The sequence below is a fragment of the Camelus dromedarius genome, chromosome 21, assembly GCF_036321535.1.
Source record: "Camelus dromedarius isolate mCamDro1 chromosome 21, mCamDro1.pat, whole genome shotgun sequence".
Taxonomy (NCBI): domain Eukaryota; kingdom Metazoa; phylum Chordata; class Mammalia; order Artiodactyla; family Camelidae; genus Camelus; species Camelus dromedarius.
In genome coordinates this window covers 34,530,223-34,549,116 of record NC_087456.1, presented here as the reverse complement: position 1 = coordinate 34,549,116, position 18,894 = coordinate 34,530,223, and the positions used below count along the sequence as shown (strand labels likewise).

At 41.5% G+C, this 18,894-nt stretch overlaps 1 protein-coding gene across 3 annotated transcripts in view; it reads left to right on the top strand.

Moving 5' to 3' along the window:
* Window positions 1-18,894, top strand: part of DENND1B (DENN domain containing 1B) — a 206,821-nt gene that overhangs the window by 174,232 nt on the left and 13,695 nt on the right. For all 3 annotated transcript variants that reach the window (XM_064477293.1, XM_031438344.2, XM_064477292.1), the window contains 2 exons: window positions 1,973-2,029; window positions 2,857-2,964. In XM_064477293.1, the coding sequence (XP_064333363.1) occupies window positions 1,973-2,029; window positions 2,857-2,964 (165 nt within the window). The remainder of the gene's footprint in view (window positions 1-1,972; window positions 2,030-2,856; window positions 2,965-18,894) is intronic.

Genomic DNA, 18,894 nt, shown 5'->3' with positions numbered 1-18,894 from the left:
TTTTTCATTTTATTTCAAAGCTATCTGCAAAATTTTGCACTCAGATTGAAACAGTCCATGATGAAATGCCGTTTTAAAGATTTGATTCTTTCATTTGAGACCAGATTTTCAATACTCATTGGGTACTTGAGGCTTAAGCAGAAAAACGCTTTTAAAAATATGGCAGGTTCTCTTCCATCAAAGATTCTTTGACTCTCCATCGTCAAGAGTCTTCAGTGATGCTCCATGGCTTATAGTAAAATAACACCAGTATCAATAGCAACCACAATAAATAAATAATTAGCAAAATAAAAGTCTCTTTAATGTCATGACCGAGACCCTTCAGGGCGTGGCCCCTCCTTCATCCTGTTTCATTTCCCCGAATCCCCCGCCTTGCTCTTCTGCAGACTCTCAGCTCCTGCTCCTTTCAGGAACGCCAGATGTCCTCTCTGCCTCTTCATTCTTCACAAGCCATTCCTGCTGCTTGCGGTCATCCTTTTCTTGGCTTCCATCCACCTGCTAAACACCGATTCATCCTATAGACTTAGTCTAGTTTAGGTATTATTTCCCCTCAAAAACATTTCCCAGCCCCACACAAAAAGAATGCATATTCCTTCTTGTGTGCTTCTGTGGGGCCTGTGGGCGCCTGTGTCTCAGCCCTGTGCCTGTGTGCATCTGTGTCCCTCACAGGGGACCAGCAGGAGTTGGTGCTTTGGTATTCAGTCAAGCTTTTTTTAAAATTCAGTGGCTCGTATATATTCTGTATTTCTAGAAATGTTCCAGGCATTAGTTTATAAGAATTTTATCTTCAAACACTTTCTCAGTCAATACATCGATGTGATTGAATTAGTAATAGAACAATATATTTTGATGACTTTAGAGCTTACGTTCTTCTCTGTGTGTCGGATACTCTGCTGCGCCCTGCAGACACTAGCAGGAGGGACACAGGGTCCATCCCTCGCCCCTCAGGGGACTGGGGAGACTCTTCCTGGAAGGAACCTGGCTGAAGTCTGGCTGAACGTGCTGAGCTTCCACGCCTGTGGACTGAGACTCCTGAAGCCTTTTCTTTCGGGAGGCTTAGATTCAGTGGATGCACTTTTAAACCCTTAGTTTCTCCTTCTGCTTTGAGATGGGAAGAAATTAGATTTAGACATGGATTTGACTCTAGACCATGCGGACTTACACCCTCGGAGCCACTTTTCTGTTTGTAAAATGTCATAATGATAGTACTAACTTCACAGAGGTGTCACGATTAAATGAGATCAAGCACGCTTGGTACTCCACACACGAACACCGAGGAAACACACAAATAAATGTGAATTTCTCCTCTCTTTTGGGTGGGAATTTCCAGTGCAACAGAGGTTGAGCTTTTCTGAAAGTCCCAGGTGGTCCTTGGCTAAGTTGTACCCCCCGGAACCACAGCAGGACCTCACAGGCTCGGATGCTGGAGCCAGAGTCCCTGTGGAACGTGAGCACAGCCTTTAAATTGTTACAGGACTTCTCCGTTTTCCCAGAAAAGCTGTCTATGAGATAGCCACAACATTAAGATAGCTCTGCCAATGAAAACTTGTGTCTGCCTGTAAAAGCACTTTGTAAAGTTGCCTGAGTTTCTTCAAGTCCAAACATTTACCCAGTAATGGTAAATTACTGCGAGCTGCTTACTTTTTTCCTCCCTATTTTTGTCACAGTTTCAGGTTATGACTGGGCAGTAGTGATCTGGTTGACTCGTGGGTATTTTTCTTTTTAGTAAAAAGGCCCAGTGTTATTAGCCTCTGTCTGATTTCCATGCAAACAAAGTCAAATCAGGTTTTCACCACCTCACTTGGGTGTAATAGTGGGTGCGTGTCCCTGAAACCGAGTTTCAGATTATCATTTGTTCTTTTCCTAAATAATATGACCGGTTAGCAGTTGACATTGAGTGAGATCTCATGCACTCATTCTCTACATGTACTGGACCCCGGCTGAGCCAGACCCTGGTGTTCTCATTTTCTAGGCTAAAAATCACGCCAAGCAGGGGATAAAGGAAGTGAAGAGTAAGCTGAGACACAAGGTACGTCCAGGCTTTTCCTTCCGCCTCGCTTCCCGCGTTGGTGTGAAGCTTGTACTTTACAAATCACACGAGATTTATGTTCTTAATGACTTTTGAAATATACTTAGCCCTTTGTTCACGAATGTATTTTTCATAACAAGCCCTCTGGCAGCTCTCTGCCGTGCTATACGCACCCACTGAATAATCTCTTTATTGTTCGCATGTTTTATTACCGAGCGACCGAGATCTTCAAAGATGCTTTAACAGGACGTATGTTTTCATAAAGTTGATTGCCTTGATATCACCATTGAAATTCTCGCTTCAAGCTGAGAATTTTTTTAAAAAAGATGGTCTTTGGTGCAGAATTAAGACAGGCTTTACAGGGTTGTTCCAATAGTAGCTACTTTAAGTGGAAGGGTGTTCTTCACTTACAGAAGATGGTGTTTGAGGATGTGTATTTGAATCTGTGAATACTGCACATATATGAATATTTATGTGTATGCATGTTTGATTTGACTACATATTGCATCTTCGCAGATTTTATCAGTTACATTTTGAATTTCTACCTCTGGAGAGAAGATGCTGCTTAAAACTCACATTGTGATGATGGAGAGTGAATGCCCTTCACACAAAGTTTATTCAGATTATTCAAAAGAATCAGAGATTATTTTGGAAATCATTAATTCATAGTATAGAAGAATGCATTTTCTTCCTAAATAGTTTCTTTTAAACTTATACCTCAAGCATGACTTTGCTATTTGCATCTGATTCAATACTTTGTCTCTTAATCATACAACTTTAGTAATGAGTGTTTTAAAGTAATTACTTGCATGTTTCTTCACGTGCAGGAAAACGAGGAAGATTATGGAACTTGCTCTGGTTCTGTGCAGTACACACCAGTTTACACGTTACACAGTGAAAAGGGGGAAAACCTCGCAAGGCGTAAGCTTGCCCAGGTGAGGTCGTTTACCTTCCTGTCTCCCAAATTCTGAAATCGTGTAATTCCAGTGAATTCTTTAGGAACAGCTTTGGACCCATCGATTTGTTATCGTATGTTATGAAAATCCGTGATTCCGGTCAAGGAGGTGAGCAGGCAGCATCCAGGCAGGTGCAGGGGGCCTGGGAGCCCAGTGGCTCGGGTACCAGCCTCTCCGTGTACTTCACCAGGTCGTGTCCTCCTGGTCCAGCGAGCGGAGAGAGACAGTGCGGCTGCCCCAGAGTGTGCGTGGCTTAGTGATGAGAGCAAAATCACAGCTTTCCTTTAGTCCAGAAATAAGATGAAACTCATACAGGGGATCTGACCGTGAAGGTAGTCTATGGAAATTAGAATATGAAGTAATGTATATCTATCTTTTTCTAAAATTAGATATTTTATTTGCTATAAATATTTAAAGCTTCTGCTTCTATCTAATGCTACTTAAAATGTTGTCCTAAAATTTTGTTTGTTATAAATATTTAAATCTTCTGCTTATTTCTAATGCTCCTTAAAATATTGTCCTAAAGTAGAAGATGTCCATAACCATAGCTGTACGTATCTCTGATTTTGCATCACAAATATCTTGCTACTGTAGGTTTGTCTTTTAAGTTTTTTTTTTATTAAGGTATAGTCAGTTTACAATGTTGAGGATGTGTATTTGAATCTATGAATACTACACATATACGAATATTTATGTGTGTGTATATGTGTGTTTGATTTGACTACATATTACATCTTTGCAGATTTTATCAGCTATGTTTTGAATTTCTACCTCTGGTGTACAGCACAGTTCTTCAGTCATACATAAATATACATGTATTCATTTTCATATTCTTTTTCACCATAAGCTACTACAGGATATTGAGTATATTTCCCTGTGCTATACAGTATAAACTTGTTTATTACTGTAGGTTTTAAGGAAGCAAAATTGCTATACACCAAATCATGCTTTAAGTGGCCTTAGAAAACTAGCTCTTAAGAGGAGCTCGCAAGTGGATTATAGTCCCAGAATCTTAGCGCTGGAAGCAACTGCAAAGCTTGACTCCTTGCAGCCGCCGCAGCCTGCAGTCGAGGAGGTCGGTGGCCAGAGTGTCAGTCACTTTCCCTACATCTCACACCGAGTTAGGGGCAGCGCCGGACAAGGAGCCGGCGCTGGTGCTCAGGGAGCTTCCGTGGACGTGCAGACGCGGCAGCGGTGGAGATGCCCTAAAGTGCTTCCTGTGTCTTTAGGAACGGGGGAGCCAGCCAGGGAGGGAGGCTGCCCTGCACCTCAGCCTGTGTAAAGGAGACTCATGCGTTCGGTCATTTCAATAGCTGTTATGCACCAGATGCTATTCTAGGTATTTTGGGAAAACATTAAAAAAAAAAATCTCTGCCTTCAGGAGGCTTATTTTTATAACATACAAAGGGCCTTCTCTGTGGTTTATCCATCTGTTAAGGGTCCATTTCCATATGTGAGTGTTGCCTCCCTGCGGAGTATTGGTGGTGGGTGCTGACTGTATGCCCCCAAACAAGCCTTTCAGTGAGAGAGTTTTCCACAAGTGTAGGAACTTCTCACTGCCACCGTTAACTTGGAAACTTTTATTAACTTGTAAATTAATGATGGATTGGCATTTAGTTTCTTAACTTTTGTCCCATCACTAGAACGTTCATTTCCTGTTTGTCTGCTCTTAAGCTTTGCCATCTTAAAAATTTCTCCAAAATGTTTACTGCCTTTATATTGGAACACTTAAGTTATATTTATCATGATAAATTAGATTTTTATGTGAAAAAAGTGGGATTTTTTATTACCTCTAGGCTGCTTTAAGATAAAAAGAAAACACTCAAATTGGAGAAATGCCTGTCCTAAATATCACTTTTAAATTAAGAAAATTATTTTTAGCTCTTCATATTTAAATTTTTAAATCTTCCCTTTTTTAGCATGGGATCATATTTTATGATTTAATTATAAAATATATTAGTGATTTCTGGTTTTGTTTGTTTTCTTTGAATTATAATATCATTAATTTAGTTGTCTGCATTCATTATTTAACATTTTATGGTTTTCAGGTAGACATGACATGCTGACTTTAGCAAGAATTGAAAGAAGTGAGGCTTATTCTTTTAATAATTATAATACGATTTTCCTACTTGGTAAATAGAATTTGCTAAACCAACATATTTAGACTTACTGTGCAGATGATAATGTATGAATAATAATCTTTATTTTTAAAGTGATAAACACTTGAGTTTCAAGCAATGTGTGTATGCAGTGTATATGTTTCTTTGTATACGTGAATCTCATTATATACGTAGGTGTATGTATATATACATATACACAGACACATCATATATATGTATTTTAACAGCTAAATTTTTTGACTTTCCATTTTCAACCGTTTGCAACCCAGTAGTATAATTTATAATATTTTGCTTTTGCTTAAATTTTTTCTATAATTAAAATTTGATTGTTTAGCAAAGAGGTAAATTTTGGGCCCGTTGGCAGTTTTTTCCTTCATACTTTCCACGCCTACTTTTTTTTTCCCTAAAGCTGCCAGAATGTGTGTTTTCTTGCAGTACGAATTTTACCTCTTTGAGTGGATAGTTACAGGCAGCTTGTGGTCAGCGGCTTCCTTGTAAAAGCAGACCATGGTATCTTCAAATTGAAATTGTCATCTAATCCCTGATTGGAATGATTTCTTTAACTTTCTAGTGTCAGCAAACACACACGAATGAAATAAGTCAGTACTAGGGCATTTACTGTAGGGAGAAAGGTGTTCCTTAGGACACCCAAGCGCAGGGGTGGATGTAAGGCGTGGTGGGATGGGAATGAGATGTGGGAAGTGGTCCGGGAGGGGTATGACACCGTCTTCTCTCCATCTCTGTCTCACCTGCTCTGTGTTGTGCCTTCGGTTGCATGTCTGTACACGCTGCCATCTGTAGACTGGCTTTCGCAGCTTCCCTCTGCCGCTGTCACTGAGCTTGCAGGCCCTCAGTCCAAACGACGACTGAAAAGAGGCCACAGTTCCCAAATCCAGTTTCTTGTGTGTAACCAGTCCACACGGATCGCGCGTCAGCCCGCGGTTCAGTCTGCTCCAGCCAGAGAGGCAGGGCGAGGACCACGTCACCACGACACCTGGGGGGACTAGGTGTGCACAGGGACAGCAGGTCTCGGAGAAGGCGTTTTAAGGACTGTGACAGTCTCTCAAAGGATTTCTGCTATTTCTAATAGCCTTATGAGGCTATTTGCCAAAAAGCCATCTTTGCAAAATAAAAGAAGAAAGGAAAATCTGTATTTTTGAGCAGTTAGAGGCTGGATCTTTGTGCCACACATCTGAAGCTTGGTAAGTTTAAGGTCAGCCTACCCCAGGGGGCTGCCGCGGCCTCCATTCTCACTGGGCAGATGAGCCGCTGGAACAAATGGAAGGACTGCAGTGCAAGTGAGCTTAGGGTTCACCACCTGCATTACGGGCAAAAATCAAGAGGGTCCGACATAGTCTGCTGCCTTTTGTTTTGTTTTTCTTTTTTCTTTCTTTTTTTTTTTTTTTTTTTTTTTTGTGTCTGCAGACCTCTATGTTATTCTATTTATTTATTTATTTAAAATTATTTATTTATTTATTTTAGTTTTTTTTTTTAATTGAAGTACAGTGAGTTACAGTGTGTCAATTTCTGGGGTACGGCACAGTGTCCCAGTCATGCATATATGTACATAGATTCATTTTTGTTATTTTTTTTTTACTGCCTTTTCTTTGTGGTCTGATATTGCAGAAGCTTCCTTGGTTCACTTTTTGGGGATAATCCATTTCATTGATTTAATAAAAAATATGATCCAGTAGATTGTGGAGGAGACAGAAAGCTGGTGCTCAAACCGTGTGCATACTGTGTTATGACGATTTCCCGGTCAGTAAGCTCCTTCACTCCTGTCTCTCAAAAAAGTGTAATGATGGTAGCATCGGAGCACAGTAAGATTTTCAACTTAAGTTGTACACAGTTCTGGAAATAGTTAGATGTGGTTAAAGGGAGAATCTAGATATCAATCAATGTGTCAGAGACACTAATGTTTGTTTATATTCTGCCTATTTCCAAAATAAATTGATATCTTACAAAGAATCTTAGACTAAGGAATTAAAATCCAATCATCTAGAAAAGATCCAAGGTAGAGGGAAAGTGTGGTAAGAAGCCAAGGCCCGTTCCCTTGCTTAGCAGCCAGAGTAAAGAGAAGAAACAGAGCCGCCAGGAGTCGTGATGCACAGAGACTAAGAAAGCTGTTCAGGAGATGGGGCTGGGTGCTCGGGTGCGCAGGTGACTTCGGTTCCCCGAGAGCTTGCAGTCGGGCGCAAGTTCCTGGTGGAGCGTGGCCGTTTCAGGAGGAGGAAGTCCGGCTTCTCTATTTGGCCCCTTCGGCGTGAAGGGCTCGGGTTCGTCAGCATCTTCAGAGACCCCTCAGCTTCCCAGCTGCTGCCTTAGCTTTCCCGTGACAGTTGCACTGCTTAAACAAGGGGCAGGGCTGCAAGCAGAAGTCAACTGAGAATGCACCCTTTTCTTCCTGCCGTGGCATCTCTGCCTCATGTTAGTGCTGGGGTCTCGGGAAGGAACCACGCCTTGGGCCCCTCCTTGTATTTGATTATTTACATGACCAGATTCTCTTAAAAGACTTGCTATGTGGTAAATGCAGTTACCAGAAAGCAAGATTATGTAGAGGCCTGCGGGATTTGGTGATCCAGGTAATTCTGATGTTCTTGCTACTGTTTTCCAAACCTCAGTTGTTGCTGAGTTGAAGTAATATCAAAGTGCACTTGAGCAGCCCTGGAAAACATGAGGGGAAGAGACAGTCCCTTGATTAGCAGGCTGTCTGTGTAGGTTTGTGTGTGTTATGTGATTAATTTAAAACTCCCAACGATCCAAGCAGAGTGGGAACTATTATCCCCATTTTTCAGATTTAGAAACGGGGTGTGGGGGGAGGGATCAAGAAATGTGCCGAAAGTTCTGCAGGTCGTAATTAGCCGAGTAGGGGCTGACAAGCCGGCAGACTGCTCCTGGAGCGCCGGTGCCGAGCACGAGCGTCCGCCCTGCCTTTGTGCGGAGTGGAGGGCTGGTGGGCGAGCGGCAGCCGGGCCGGGGCGCGGGGCCTGCAGCCAGAGAGGCTCGACTCTGAAGGAAGTCCTAGCATGTAGCCTGGAGAGAACGCACCTTCTCTGAGCCTTCGTTTCTCCCCTGGTGAGTTGGTGGTAGCAATACGTGCCGTTTTCCTAGGATGCTGCTGGCGTTAGTGGTAATGTGTCTAAAGTGTCTGCCACGCCACAGGCATTAAGTAACCGGCAGCTGCCCGTCACCCATGTGCACGTATCTTGAGCTGCGGGTGTTTTACAGCAGCGGCACCCTCTGCCTTTCTTCGCTCTCCTGAGTTATGTCCAGAGTCACTACTAACAGTCCTGCAGCCGCTGCAGCAGTGGGGACCCCCAGATTGTCTGTCTTCATTCCACGTAGGGACCTCAGTTTGTGATTTGGAAAGAAATGTACAGCTTTCCTAGTTTATAAGACCTTGATTATGTCATTTTATTGTCGGACCCATTATCTAAATGCAGAATATGGACTTGGCTGACATCTCTCCTAGCCTGTTTGCTTGTCTGTTTGAGAAGTCACTCTGGGCTGCGTGAAGAACTTTACATTTCCAGTTTTCCAGCTAGACTTGGGTAAATGAAACACTTTAGTTTTATCTGTTTTTCAAAAGAGAGAATTGAGATTTTGGTAATGTAAATTCCGAGAACGTATTTTAAAGTAAAAAAATAAATAAAGTTTTATTATATGGGTTCTGTAGAAAAGAACAAGAATCAAACGTGCTGTACTCAGCCTGCTTTCCGTTCCTGAGCTTGCTTTTGCAGTAAGACTGTGAATCTCTGTCCATTCCTAACGCGCAGTCACTTGTGTGGCTCCGCTGATGAGTGTGGTTATTTCCCGTTTTGTTGACGAGGCTCAAATAAACGTCAGGTGCAGCCGTGAAGGTCTCCCAATTAGGCTTCCCCGTGTAAAACCCAGCCCTTTCCCCTTTTGTGCGGCGATGACAGTTCCAGCAGCAGCCCCCGCCTAACAGGACTCCAGGGACAGGATCCTCCTCTGGTTTTATTGAAAACAGGGCCCGTTTGGGTCCAGGGAGAATACCGCACTGGTCATGGTGCAGAACCGTTTTAATCTCGACTGCGTACTTCCCTTCTTTCATCAATTTTATTTTAGAACAAAATACTGTAGACTTAGTGAAGACTACATCTATCATCTAAGATTATGTCTTAAAATACTTACTTGTAAAAATGTATTGGAATTTTCTAAGAATGAGAAACTAAATGATGCAAAATTTATATGAGCTGAAGATACCGCTTCATATTTGATAGTATGAGCCATTAGTATCTTACTCTAGTAGCTGCAGTGTCTCTCACGCACACACGCACACCAGCTAGACTCGTGAACTGCAGGCAGGAACGTAGCTGAATTACAAGTCAGCATTAACAGATGGATGGCCCTAAGCAAGCAAAGCCACCGCGGCAAAATCTAGTGAAAGCAGAGGATTGAAGCTTTTTGTCATTAAGCCCCATTGAAACCTCGGCACACGCATCACCCTTAACTAGTTCGTGTCTGGGACAAGGAGCAATCCACTCAGGTTCATTCCCAACCTATCCAATTAGTTACATAAAAGCTGCATGAGAAAATATGAATGAAGATTATTTTTCCATTTGTTCTGTAGTATAGAGCATGTGACTGTTGACAAGAACCCACACTTGGAATGAAGGCAAGACTTTAACCCAAACACAGTGTTTACAAACAGGAATATACTCAGTAGTCATAATTTTCCCTAATAAGACCATATAGACAAATTCACATACAGACAAATAGTCTGAGATATGAATAGTTCTTTTGAGTACACAAATAAAGATGTTTATTAAAATATGATCTATGTGATTTTCCATTTTTTACCTGTTAAACAAGGTGATATGTACACTTCAAATGAAACTGTTATCTTTTTGAGTCCTTGTGTATTTATTGGTTTATAAATCATCCTAATGGATTTGGAATATAGCACAACAGCAGTGACTCATTTTACAACTGATGAATAATGCAATTTCATCTTTAAAGAATGCTCTTAGAAGTTCCGTATGCCTTTTTGGCACGTAAAGACTTGCAGGTCAGGCATTTCAAAGCTACATCTCAGTTGAATGGGAGCTTAAATCCCATTATGTAAGCATGTTTTAAATATGTGCAATCAGGTGGTTTACATTTTACAGATAATATATCTCATATTTTTGAAATACTACCAATGAAATTAAGTTTCTGTGAAATTTATAAGAAAAGATGAAAATGCAGATTCTCTACATTGCTTAGTTCCTAAACACAGTATATGACGGGGTAGTCACATCTAGCAGGGTGTGGTTGGTGCAGTGTGTCTATGACATACTTTGCTTCCTTGAAACTCAGTGGAATCTGGGATAAAATGAATGTAACTGAGGACAGTGTTTCTTGCTCAGGTGACATCATGGACTTCAGAAAATGACTCACTCATTGGGATCTTTGGAAAAATACAGTCCATTGAACAGCTTTGCTTTATTGGTCAAGAAAGAAAAGGCATAGTCATTGGTTTGTAAAGAGTAGTAGCCACTCGGTTCTTCTGACCAAGAAAACAGTGGCTGTAAATCACAATGAGAAAAATAATTGTGACCTCCGGGGGGTGGGGGGATGTGTGTATGAAGGGGGAGGTCCAGACACTTGGAAAAATAATATAAATCTTACCAAATAATAAAAATAGGTTTAACCAAACTATGGCAGCCAAAAAAAAACCTTAATTTTTTATTTTTAGCGCTCTGTTTACTTTGGCTCAGTGCTGAGAATTCTGCTATTATGATTAAGCTAAAGTGTTGAATTTAAGTGATGAGAAGTACTAGAGAAGTAAACTAGAGAAAAATTAGAGAAAGTATTAGAGTTTCAAATGATAAAATGTTTTCTAAAATAATTTAAGTGCATTTCTTTTCAAAGATGCCCACAAAAATTACTGCCTAACTGAAAACGTGGTTGGTCAATCTTTGATCCAAAGTCACTCACATAGCACACATATGGTCTAATTTACACTAATGTCGCTGATTCATAGGATTGCTCTTTTAAGTCCAGTTTGAAAATATGGGTACCTTATTGTTGTTTTAAAGAAAGTTACTGTTCTCTATTGTTTTCTGTTGAAATAACATTAATTTCCAACATGTCAAATTTGTGGTTAAATCTGTGCCCTCACCCACCTCCCCTAAATTTCAGTTGTGGATTACAAGGGTGCCCTCTAGTGAGTATTAGATAATATTTTCTCTTCTTGAAAGAAGATGGTTGTGTAAGACAAAATTTATAGGTATAAAATTTGCCTTTCTCTTTAAAAACTGAATAGAATACACATTTGGGACATTTATATTATCATCAAATCATTCAAGGACATTATTCTTTCAAAGGAATAATCAAAACCAACTCCTTTCAGCGACTGGCCGGGACTTCATTTTTATAATGTTAACCCTAAGCCCTGCCGAACAATACCTAGTGTATTAAAAAGGCTTGTATGAACGTGTTCCCTATATTTTATAAGATATTTTTAGGTTGAAATGTGCCTTTTTAATGTTATAATTTTACTCTTCCAATTTATTGCCACAAATGGCTGTCACAAAGTCTTGAAACAAAAATAGAGGAACTTAAATTTTCCACCTGGAAAATATATTGAGGATTAATTACCATTCTAGACTTTGCATCAGTAATCACCAGTATCTTTCTGTTCTGTTTAATTTTGTGAGAGCTTTTTCTTGTTATATCTTTAATTATTTTAAGGGCGTTTGGTGAAATTAACAACAGCTCTCTATTCTAAAAGTACTCAATTTTTATAGACAGATTCTTATTTCCTCCCAGGATGCCAGGGATACAGAAATGATGGTTTTCTTCCTGTTTTGTGTGTAATAATTGCTTTAAATGTTGGTCAGAGAACAGCATTAACGCCGATGAAAGGAAAAGCGAGTCTCGTCTTTGGAGGGGTTACTGCTGCTGTCCCCGAGAGAGGAGTTGCCAAGAACGTCGATAGATGTGCAGCTGCAGAGAATTAGAGCATCTTAGTCTGATCTGAACTGGATTTTTGCTTGTTACACTTGGTTGTATTTCCTGATACAGAACATAAAATATTAGAATAATGCAGATGTATCTTAGCAGGAGACAAAATGGGGCCCCTTGGGGTGCAGACTTCTCTGGAAGCTCTTCGTGTTTTTCCTAACACTTGGGTCTAATCCTGGTCATTTTGCAGAACCCCCTTCCCTCTTTGCCCTTATTAGTATCTTTAACATTTGTAAAATAATGCATTTGGTGCCAAACTATAATTGCAATTTCTGTCAAGGTTCTTTCTACAGTCAATACTGACACCATTTTGAGACTCTCCACACGTACACACACATTTATGCTAAGTATATATTATGGTAATCTGAAAAGTGAGATCCAGCTGTAGTTATTTTAGAAATTAGGTATTTTAATCCTTAGCTATGCACGTTTTGCAAACATAGTTCATTAAGTTGAGTGGAGACGCGGTGGGTGTGTTATGGTCAGTGCCGGCGTTTTAGTTGCTCATTCTGCCCAGCGTAGCCATCTTCACATCAGCCAGAGAAAGGAATCGAATTCTAGGTTTCGCTGAAACTTCAGTGGACTCGTTGTGTATTAAGAAACCTTTTAAAATGTTAAAATATTGAAACCCTGTCAGCAGAAGTGAAATTGCAGAGAGTGTGCCATTTGTCAAAGGATTATTTATTTATTTAGCTTGGGAATGATGTTTTGATAGTCTTATATAATTTCTTGTATTTACACTAATCAATAATCTTTCAGAACTGCAAAGTTACTGCACAAGCTCTTTTAAAATTTGCTTTTTCAAACATTAAAGAAGAGGAAAATAATGAAACAATATATTTTAAATATTTATAGGTAACATAATTATTTGGCATACCAACATCCTTAAAGGTTGGCTTAAAAGTCTTAGTTCACAGCCATACGAACACGGGTGAGTCATGAGACCTGCACCCGTCAACCGCAGCAGGGGGGAGAGTCCTTCAGAGTGGCTGGTCCGCTGCCGCCGTTGGGCGGGGGTTTTGTTGATGAAAGCACAGTTGGCTTACGTTGCTCGTTGGCTTACGTTGCTCTGCTTCCTGGTGTGCAGCATAGTGACTCGGTTATACATACAGAACTGAAGGTATAATACATATAATACATATAACTGAGTATATATAAGTGAATATATATGTTCTTTTTCAGATTCTTTTCCATTATAGGTTATTACAAGGTATTGAATATAGTTCCCTGTGCTGTACAGTAGGACCTTGCTGTTTATCTGTTTTATACATAGTAGTGTGTCTATGTTAATCCCAAACTCCTAATTTATCCCTCTCTCCCTCCCTGCCTTTCCCATTAGGTAACCATAAATTTCTTTTCTGTGTCTCTGAGTGAATTTCTGTTTTGTAAATAAGTTGATTTGTGTCATTTTTTTTAGATTCCACATATAAGTGATATCATATGGTATTTGTCTTTCTCTGCCTGACTGACTTCACTTAGTATGATAATCTCTCAGTCCATCCATGTTGCTGCAAATGGCATTACTTCATTCTTTTTTATGGCTGCATAGTATTCGTGTGTGTGTGTGTGTGTGTGTGTGTGTGTGTGTGTGTGTGTATCCCACAGCTTCTTTATTCATCTGTTAATGGACGCTTAGGTTGTTTCCACATCTTGGCTGTTGTGATTAGTGCTGCTGTGAACATGTGCGGATGTCTCCAGGAGACAGTGATTTCATTTCCTTCTGATGAACACCCAGGAGTGGAATTGCTGACATACAGTAATTCTGTTTTTAGTCTTTTGGGAACCACCATATGGTTTTCCACAATGGCTGCACCAGTTTACATTCCCATCAGCGGCGCACACAGATTCATTTTCTCCGCATCTTCTGTCTTTTTAACACTAACCATTCTGACAGGTGTGAGATGTTACTCACTGCAGTTTTGATTGGCATTTTCCTGTTGGTTAGTGACACTGAGCACCTTCTCATGTCCTCGATGACCTTTTGCATGGCCATGTCTTTGGAAAAATGTCTATTCCAGTCCTGTGCACATTTTTAATCAGATAATCATTATTATATTTGCTATTTTATGCAGTATGTGAGTTTCTTATGTATTCTGTATGTTAACCCCTCCTTAGATATGTGATTTGCAAATATTTTCTTCCATTCCATGAGAATGGGAGACATTTTCATTCTGTTGATCATTTCTTCTGCTGTGAGGACGCGTGTTAGTTGGATGTGGTCCCACTTGTTGACTTTGGCTTTTGTTGCTTGTGCTTTTGGTGTCCTCACCAAAACACCATTTTCAAGTCCAACAACAGGGGGCTTTCCCCCTATGTTTTCTGCTGTTCGAGGGGTTTACAATTTCAGGTCTTACATTTAAGTCCTTAACCCATTTTGAGTTAACTTGCATGAGTGACGTGAGATCAAGTTCTTCTGCATGTGAATATCCGGTTTCCCAGCACCGGGTACTGAACAGACTACCTTTCCACCACTGAGTGTTCTCGACTCCCCTGAGCCAAATGTTATTTGACCACAGTGCATGGGATTATTTCTGGGCTCATGATTCTGTTCCATTGGTTTTCACACCAATAACATACTGCTTTAATTACTGTAGCTTTGTAATGTAGTTTAAAATCAGGACTATGGTGGTTCAACTTTGTTCTTTCTCAAGATTGATTTGGTTATCCAGGGTCTTTTGTGGTTCCATATGAGTTTTAGGATTTTTTTTCCTGTTTTTGTGAAAATCACCATGGGAATTTTCATAGTAATTGCATTGATTCTGTGGCTGGCTTTGGGTGGTGTGGACATTTTGACAGTATTAACTCTTCCTGTCCATGAACATGGGATGTCTTTCCATTTATTTGTATCTTCATCAGTTTCTTTCATCAGTGTCTTAAACTGTTTGTTGTATAGATCATTCACTTCCTTGGATATATTTATTTCATAATATTTTATTGTTTTTGATGCTGTTGCAAATGGGATTGTCTTTGTTTCTTTTTAAGATAGTTATATCATTGTTAGTGTATAGAAATGCCAGTTTGGATAATTTTTATTGGCCTGTTTTAAATTGCTGATGAGCCCATCAAAAGAATTCTTCATCTTTTATATCATGTGTTTTAAATCTCTATCATTCAACTTGACTCTTTCCTCAATTTCATCTCTCTGCTGTCATCCCATCTGTTCATGTGCATTAGACACCTTTTTATTTTTTTCTTTTTACGTTTGATAGTTCTTGAGTGACGGACCCCCCATGTAAAAAAGTAGTAGAGAGTAAGTTCAGTAGTGCTCACACCTAGAAATGGTGGGATGCCATTCGTGCACACGGTTGAGTCCGTCACAAGCTGAGCTGGTTGGGGTTTTGTTGTTGACGTCACTACCTGCCGTAGGCGGCTGTTATCCCGTGTTTAGAGTGCAGGACCTCCGGGGAGGCCCTGGAAGTGTCTCCTTAGTGTTTCTCCCTTGCCCTCAGTTGTCGGCAGTCCCTGTGCCCCTGAGCCACAAGGTGGCTCTCCCAGTGTTGACCCCCTCCCTCAGCCGTTAGCTTCTGCACTGGTCACTTGGTCCTCACTTTATGGGTTTTCTGTGCTCTGGTCCAGCTTCAGTCTCAGCAGGCCAGGTGCCCCTGTGCCTCAGGCACGGGGCTTTCTCAGCATCCCTCCCTCCCCTCCCTCCTCTCCCTCAACCCCGTTACACACGTGATTGGTCCTGGACACTTTGCGGGCTGCCTGCCCCTCCCTGGGCGTAGACCTGTGCTGGTTTCCATGTAGGACTCTGTGCCTGACAGGGTCTCCTGCTCCTCCCTGGGATGTAGAGTTTGTGCCTCTCTGCCTCCCCCGTGGTCTTGGGGTTGAGTTTGCTGACATCTGCCAGCAGCTGAAGGCTTTCGCTGTGCACAAATGAATGTTCTTCGAGTCAGCGGGGCTTTGTGCTGGTCCCTGCAGCAGCGTCTCACCTGCTGCGGGCCTGCACCCTTGAGGGGAGCACTTCAGTCTCCTCTCTCATCCCCAGACAATCCCTGCAGCACCGGGCGGGAGGGTTGCCTGGTTTGGCAAATAAAGTTGCAGGACTGATCTGTGGGAAAGAGCTCGCAGGTGCAAAGGGCTCTTGTTTTGGAGACTCCCAGCTGTTCCAAACGGCCTTGTTAGTCCAGACTCAGTCTCTAAGACGCCAGTGCATTTTAGCACATTTCTCCTTCCCTGTGTATGCGCCAGCTGCCCAGTGTGTGTGCGCACGTGCATGCCCACTTTTCCAAGGATGAAACAAGTCCTGTTTCTTACCTCTCCTCAGTGTTACTCTGTGGGATTTACTTCTCTTGGTTGCCTTACAACTCAGCATTCTGATGGGTTCAAGAAAAGCTATGATTTTTTTAAAGATCATCCAGCCTTTTCTCATTGTTAAGATGGGAGTTGACATTGTTTTGCTGCTTTTTGCATTCAAAACAGGAGTGGAATTAGAAGCAAAATGAATTAAAAGTTATGATTCTTGGTCTCAAGGATTTGGTAAGACAGGAAAGTACTCAAAAACACTGCTTTCATAAGAGAGCATGTATCAGGTGACTGCTGAGTGATGGAGAATGTGAATGAAGCTGGCAAAGGAGGTGAGACCACCGTGGGCTGGGAGCCCTGATTGAGGGTTCTTGGCTGTGTCTGGACCACTTCAGAGTCTCCACTCCTGAGCGAGTCCCACGTGGCACTCACGTGCTCAGAAGTAATTCTGATGCTTCTGTTCAATCCTGTTTCCTTAACTGAATAATAACAACCCTCGTCACCTGAGTTCATCAGACTTCACCAAGCACGTGCCTGGCCAACCTTTCCGGTGTCCTTTTCGCCCCGACAGAAGTATCTCCGGAAAAGTGTGTTCCTCCCTCACGTCGTCACCCTGCCACCTCACCTACCTGGAACGTTAGCGCTCGCCATCATTCTGTACTTACCACTGGTTTTCAAAATGAGGTTAAAGCTTGCCATTTAAGAGTCTTTCTCAGGTCAATTCCCAGACATTTCTTTCCTCTGAGTCTCTAAGGACTCACTTACCTGGCGTAATTAGAAGGAAAAGGGTTCCCTTCAGGGAATCAGATCACCTGGGTTGGGGTCTTCGGTCCGTCACTAGTTGTCTAGCCTTGCCCAAGACAGTTTACCTTGTTAGGCTGTTGGTTCCCTAATGTGTAAAGTAGGGGAAATGCTCACCAAAGTCTGTGGTAAAGTAGATGTTTAAAGCGTGGTATATAAAGCATCTAACACCCTCAAGCAGGCCAGTCATGGGTAAGTCACTTACAACACACGTGTTTTTAAGCCTCTTTTCAAATTGTAAACTGCCGTGCATTTTTAAGGTATCAACTGCTTTATCATTTATTCTCGTATTATTTCACACAAGGATTTTTTTTTTTGTCTTAGGCTACAAAATGCATGAGCTCAGGGGGTTGCTGTAGACTTCGGTGAGCACGGTAACACTCTGGACCTCAGTTACTTCAACTCTGAAATGGGGCCAGTAGCACAGAGAATAACTACTTTCAAAAAATTCATATATTACAAGTATATATAATAGAAACATATATAGCAACTTTATGAAGTGTAAAAAATTGTATTTTCCCATTCATCTGCCTGAATCCCTATTCCCCGACCCTTGAACCCCCCTATGGATTTAAACTTACCCAGCACCTTGCCTTAGTGTTTGTCTGCCATCTAGTGACAAAAATGGTAACTGCAGGACTAACAGGCTCCTTGTGCATCCGGGGACAACGGGTCCTCACCCTCCTGCCCTCTGATGTGCTTTGGGGAGACCATCGTCAGGAAAAGGAAGGAACCGCTGGTCTTGCAGTTGTACCTTCTTGTAACCGGACCACACCTACTTCCTGACGCCTCTCCAGCAGACGTTTGGTGGTGCTGTGACCTGCACCTCCAGCCGGCTGTGCCAGGCCGTTTTCTTGGCTTCACTCACGGCTCCCTGTAGGCTGTGCTTCTCCCATAGGGTGTCTTCTCTGAGAAGTTTCCTTCCACACTGATAGCCTTGGGGTTTTTTTTTTTTTGCACGAATTAAGGATTTTTTACCTTCTCAGTAAGCATCCCTTGCTATACAAGTGCGTATTACTCCCCCAATTATGTGAATGTTTCACATAGACTAGATTTGCACTTGACATTTTACATTTCCATGCAAGAAAAATTTTATTTTATTTTAAAATTATATGCATTTGGAGTCTGATTGAGGACACGTGACATCCAGTTCCCCATCTTATTTTTAATTCTTTGCATCAGAGAGAAGTAAAACTCTGCTTATTTTTTCTTACAATGTGTTTTTGCACCCAAAAAATGGCACCATTTTTTTGTGTAGTGCTGGCTCCCAAGAGAGTTGCAAATGCCAGTAGTTGTTTGCTGGTTGGCATGGCCTCTGGGTCCCTCATGAGTGACCACGGCTAAAGTTCCAACTGCACCAGGTCTGAACAGTCCAGAAACTTCTACACCTCCTGACTGGCCCCAGAGTTTACTGTTACTTGTAAGATGTAATTATAGTTCTGTGTTGTTAGTTTTTTCAGTCTGCTGACGGAACTTGCTTCTTAGGAATGTTACACTTTGACATTAACCGTGATCGGTATTGATGGTCAATTACAGGCGTTTTTATCTGTGATCAGAAGGCTGAGTGCAGTTGTATCAAGCAACAGTTAGTTTATATTTGTCAGTGTTTTGTTGTATTCAGTATTTTGGCATGTTCACCATGTCTTTTTTGAAAATCTCAAGAAGGGGAAGTTCTGTTTCTTTTTTGTGTGTGACTCACAGCGTGGAGGACAGAAGCACACGAGGAGTAGGTGCTTGATGGATGTTTGTGGCGGGAAGAGGTGCTAAGAAC